General features: G+C 36.3%; 1 protein-coding gene across 1 annotated transcript in view; it reads left to right on the forward strand.

Moving 5' to 3' along the window:
• Positions 1 to 1158: 1158 nt before the first annotated feature.
• Positions 1159 to 4057, forward strand: part of LOC112150792 (contactin-associated protein-like 4) — a gene marked incomplete in the record, with an annotated part of 92739 nt that continues 89840 nt past the window's right edge. The window contains 1 exon segment of the mRNA XM_024279274.2: positions 1159 to 1573. Coding sequence (XP_024135042.1) covers positions 1297 to 1573 — 277 coding nt within the window.

Consider the following 4057-nt stretch of genomic DNA (forward strand, 5'->3'; position numbering starts at 1 on the left):
TCAAGTGAAGGTTTTAGAATGAAGTGGAGCACAGAGACTGGCCCGTTCTTGAGCTTTTTCAAACTGAGGGTTTTTGCTAGCTCATGATTCATTTCAATACTCAGAAACTCAGTTTTAATCTTAAAATATTCTGTATGTCCTCCATCACAAGGAAAATAAGACAAGAAAATGTTAAAAACATAATTTTTATCGGAGTGGGTCTTTATCATGTTCTTGTGGAATTTTTTTCACAAGAGCCACAAGCTTCTTACTTTGCTCTAATTCTATGCATCCACTTTTCGACAAATAGATCCATGTAACTATTCATTTTCCTTGTCTGTCGTAGCATCTAGCTCAAAATTGTACGGCTGGATAGCTCTGATATTGCTTGCCATTTTTGCTGCAACAGTAATGTTAGGTTGGGGGTGTGAGGGGACTTTACTTTACAATAAATCAAAAGATGATTGGAGTGGGGCTTTAAAAATGGCAGTAAAACTGGAGGTTTTCTCTGCATATGTTACAGTATATCAACCCCCTTCATGCCATGATTGATTATATTTCTTCTTTTGTCTCGTCTCAGTCTCTTAATGTAAAGGACAGAAATAAAATTCATTTTCAACACAGTAAATTTACATATATAATAGCCAAGAAAACAAAAAAAAGCAAGTATTAGATGAAAAACAAGTGATTCTGTCTCAATGAAATACAGTTAATAGTTACACGATTAGTCATTGAGTCCTTTTATAAGTGTAATTTGTTAATTTAACAAGAAACACTGGCAAAGTTATGACTTTATAAGTGAGAGGAAAAGTTTTACAATAAATCTGAAATATTTTTCATTAGTGTGAACAATTAGTGTGCTAATGATCAGAATGTGGTAATTAAAGCTGTCAGAAAGGTTTATTTATTAATGAATATTATAAGCAATTCATGAGGCTACTGGTCAATGATTGATGGTGACTACGCATCTGTTTTTTTATTTCTTTAATTTACTGTAAGTGTTAAAATGGCATCTCTGCTGTGTAGTTTTAGACTTATTGCTCTTTTAAAAACACCTGGGTTAGAATAATGGAACAAAGTTAAGAAGAGGGGGGTTGGTCTTTAACACAAACATTCCCAAGAAGCTAATCATAACAGCTCCATCCTCTCGTAGTGACGGTAAGCAAAAAGTCTCTGAACTCCCTTTAGGAATACAGAACTACTTAAGGATCTCTCTAAGAGGGTCGGTGCTGTTTATTAACCTGCCGGAGCCTCATAAAACCCATCCTCCTCTTTTTATTCCCCCCTCCATCACTTGACGGAGGACAGACAGTGTGAATGCATCCTTCCTCCCGACTGCTTCCACTCGCTGCTGCAGGCTCTGCTGCAGCGCAGCGCACCAGAGCGGAGCTGGAGAGGAGCAGAGGAGAGAAGCCAACAGCAGCGGAGAAGAGGAGGAGGAAGAGGGAGGACGCAGCAGATACCCACCGACAGGCGGGACTACACTCTGCAGCATCCCGTGGCTTCAAAATGTCTCTGGGGAGTGGGAGACTCATTGGGATTATTGCGCTCATTGCCTCGCTCCTGCATTGCTGCTGTGGGACAGAAGGAGAAGGTGAGCAGCTCTGTGCGCCCCTGATGAAAGATGAAGAAAGATTCTGTGATGTTTGTTGAAGGAAACTTAAATGAGCTTTGCCAATAAAAAAGATATTCATAAAACATGCCTGAATGGTGAGGAACAGGTAATATTTTAAGCAACTCTTTTATATTCTCATGTCAGAATTTCACCCTCATTAGAGTTTCTTTGAGCCTCCAGAAAAGTTTATTAGCATTTAAGTCATCATCATTCCCTTGACTTATTTTGCAATAATTCTAGTCATAGATGATTTTTTTTTCCTCCACTAAACACTTTTTTACTTCAAAATTTTCCCAGCTCTTCTTTCTGACATTGGGACTGTAAGAAGAGACTGTTTCAAGTTCTTTCTTCTGTGGAGTCACTCATTTCACCAAACAAAACCTGAAGCGCAAAAAGAACAGAGATGTGGGTGCAGCTGTGCATCTTCTTTTATCTGCTTTGAGATGTTTTCTTTCTCTCAGACTTGAAGAGAAATGAGCAATGCGTTTTATTTGTCAATTCTGGGACTTTTTCAGTTGATTTGGGTCGCACTCGACCGCAGCGGCGGCTTGAAAATGCAGCCTCATCCCCTGCACACCACCAGCTGCTGAATTTTTAAAAGAAAGCAAATCCCACAAGTTGTCTTTTTATTTTTTACTTTATGTATTTGATGTTTCTCAGAAGCAAAAGTTAAAAGGATTTATGTGGGAAATGCTGCTACTACTTATTACTCAAACATCATTTTAGAAGTCCCTAAAGTTTTAGAGTATGAGTTGATTTTATAACTCACCAGTATTGCCAGTTCATTTCATGCTTTCTGCAAAAAGTGGGATGGATCTGCAGGTTTGTGTCGTTATCAAACCCTCAAGTGCATGTTAAGCTGCTTCCTCTTTGGAGGCTTTGATAAATAGCTTGAAGAGCTGCACAGTTGAACTCAGACCCAGTCATTTAGACTATAATTACTGTATTGGAGCCTTTTCATTTTCCCGTGTTAATTAGATATTTAGAAATTGATTGAGGAAATTCATTAGTGATCAGGAAATAGGGGGAGAGAATCAGGGAAGACTGTGATTTCACAGCTGTTGATTGTTTGGAAAATACTTTTAACCAAGAAAAACTGGGTAGTGTTGGCTCAGTTTAACTGAAATTGAGATTAATTAGGTACATTGTGTTGGTTTACATACAACTGTCTGTGATTTTTTCTGTGAGAAAACATCGTTTGAATTTTCAGATGTGCTTTTGGGTGCTTTAAGGCACCTATCATGAGATTACAATGAGTAAAATAAGGCTGTGCACAAATGGAATAATGGTAAAATACAAAATCACAACCTAAAAATATTGAGAAGTGGGGCACCTTCTTTCCCACTGAGATTCTGTTAGAAATTGAGCTTACACTGTTCTGTTTTTCACTTTTAAGTCTGTTAATAATTGTTGGACAGATTTTATGTTTCCAGGCTTTGGAAGTTATTATTAGTTATTTCATTGATTTTTTTTTTCAATGTTGTTGACCCTTTATGAGATCTCCCAGCAGAGGGCACTCATCAACACAATCTGCTTCTGCACTTATGTACAGATCTGAACTTCTGGACTGGACTAAAAAAATCTGAGTCAGGCAAGAGGTGTTGTTTTAGTTTATTTTAGTTTTTAGGGTTCATTCTTTAACTAAAATTACTTTAGTTCCCTCCTACTTTGTTACACATTTAGTGAAGGCTCACATGCAGCAGATTGGGGGTTTAAAGCCCATGTAAAATGTAAAAAAAATCAGGTAAGAACTAAGAAAAAGGATTCAAGACAAACAAAAACACACCAAATCTATTAAAAAAGATCAGCATTTTCTGTGCTTTTTAGAATTAACAAGAATAATTGCATTTCAGAGAGTAAAATGTCTAAATACAAGTGTGTAAGGCTATTTTTTAAGTCTGAATCTTTGACTTAAAAGGGCAGGACATCATAACTTATTCCAAGAAATCTTGCCAATACAATTTTTACTAGTTCCATTGGCAGATTTTGTTTCACCTATAACAAGGTAAAAAAAAGCATTCTGTTTTTTTTTATCTGATTTTAGAAAGACATTTTTCCAGTGTAACAGACTCCAGATCTACAGTCTATCCATGAAACTTCTTTGCTAACTCTTATTTCATAGAAGGTTATGCCATCCATATTTTAAATTTAAATGAATTGGGTTGATGTGAACACAGTTCCTCATGGTTTGGATGGCTGCTTTTTGTCTGTCTGTAAATTTATAAGTGACAAACATCATTTCCAGTTCCCTTCGTATTCACCCCTTTTTATTGAGTTCTTATTTTAAAAGAAAAACTCAGTCAGATTTAGTTCTCAAATATTAAGTAGTTATATACACATGGCATGCAAAAGCTTAATTTCACTAAAAGAAAATGTTTTTTTAGGAATATTTACAACTTTTTATGGAAAATGTTTAAAACAAATAATCTGCAGACCAAATTGCTTTACAGATGAGGAACCTGT

This window comes from Oryzias melastigma, linkage group LG4 (assembly GCF_002922805.2).
Source record: "Oryzias melastigma strain HK-1 linkage group LG4, ASM292280v2, whole genome shotgun sequence".
Lineage (NCBI taxonomy): Eukaryota > Metazoa > Chordata > Actinopteri > Beloniformes > Adrianichthyidae > Oryzias > Oryzias melastigma.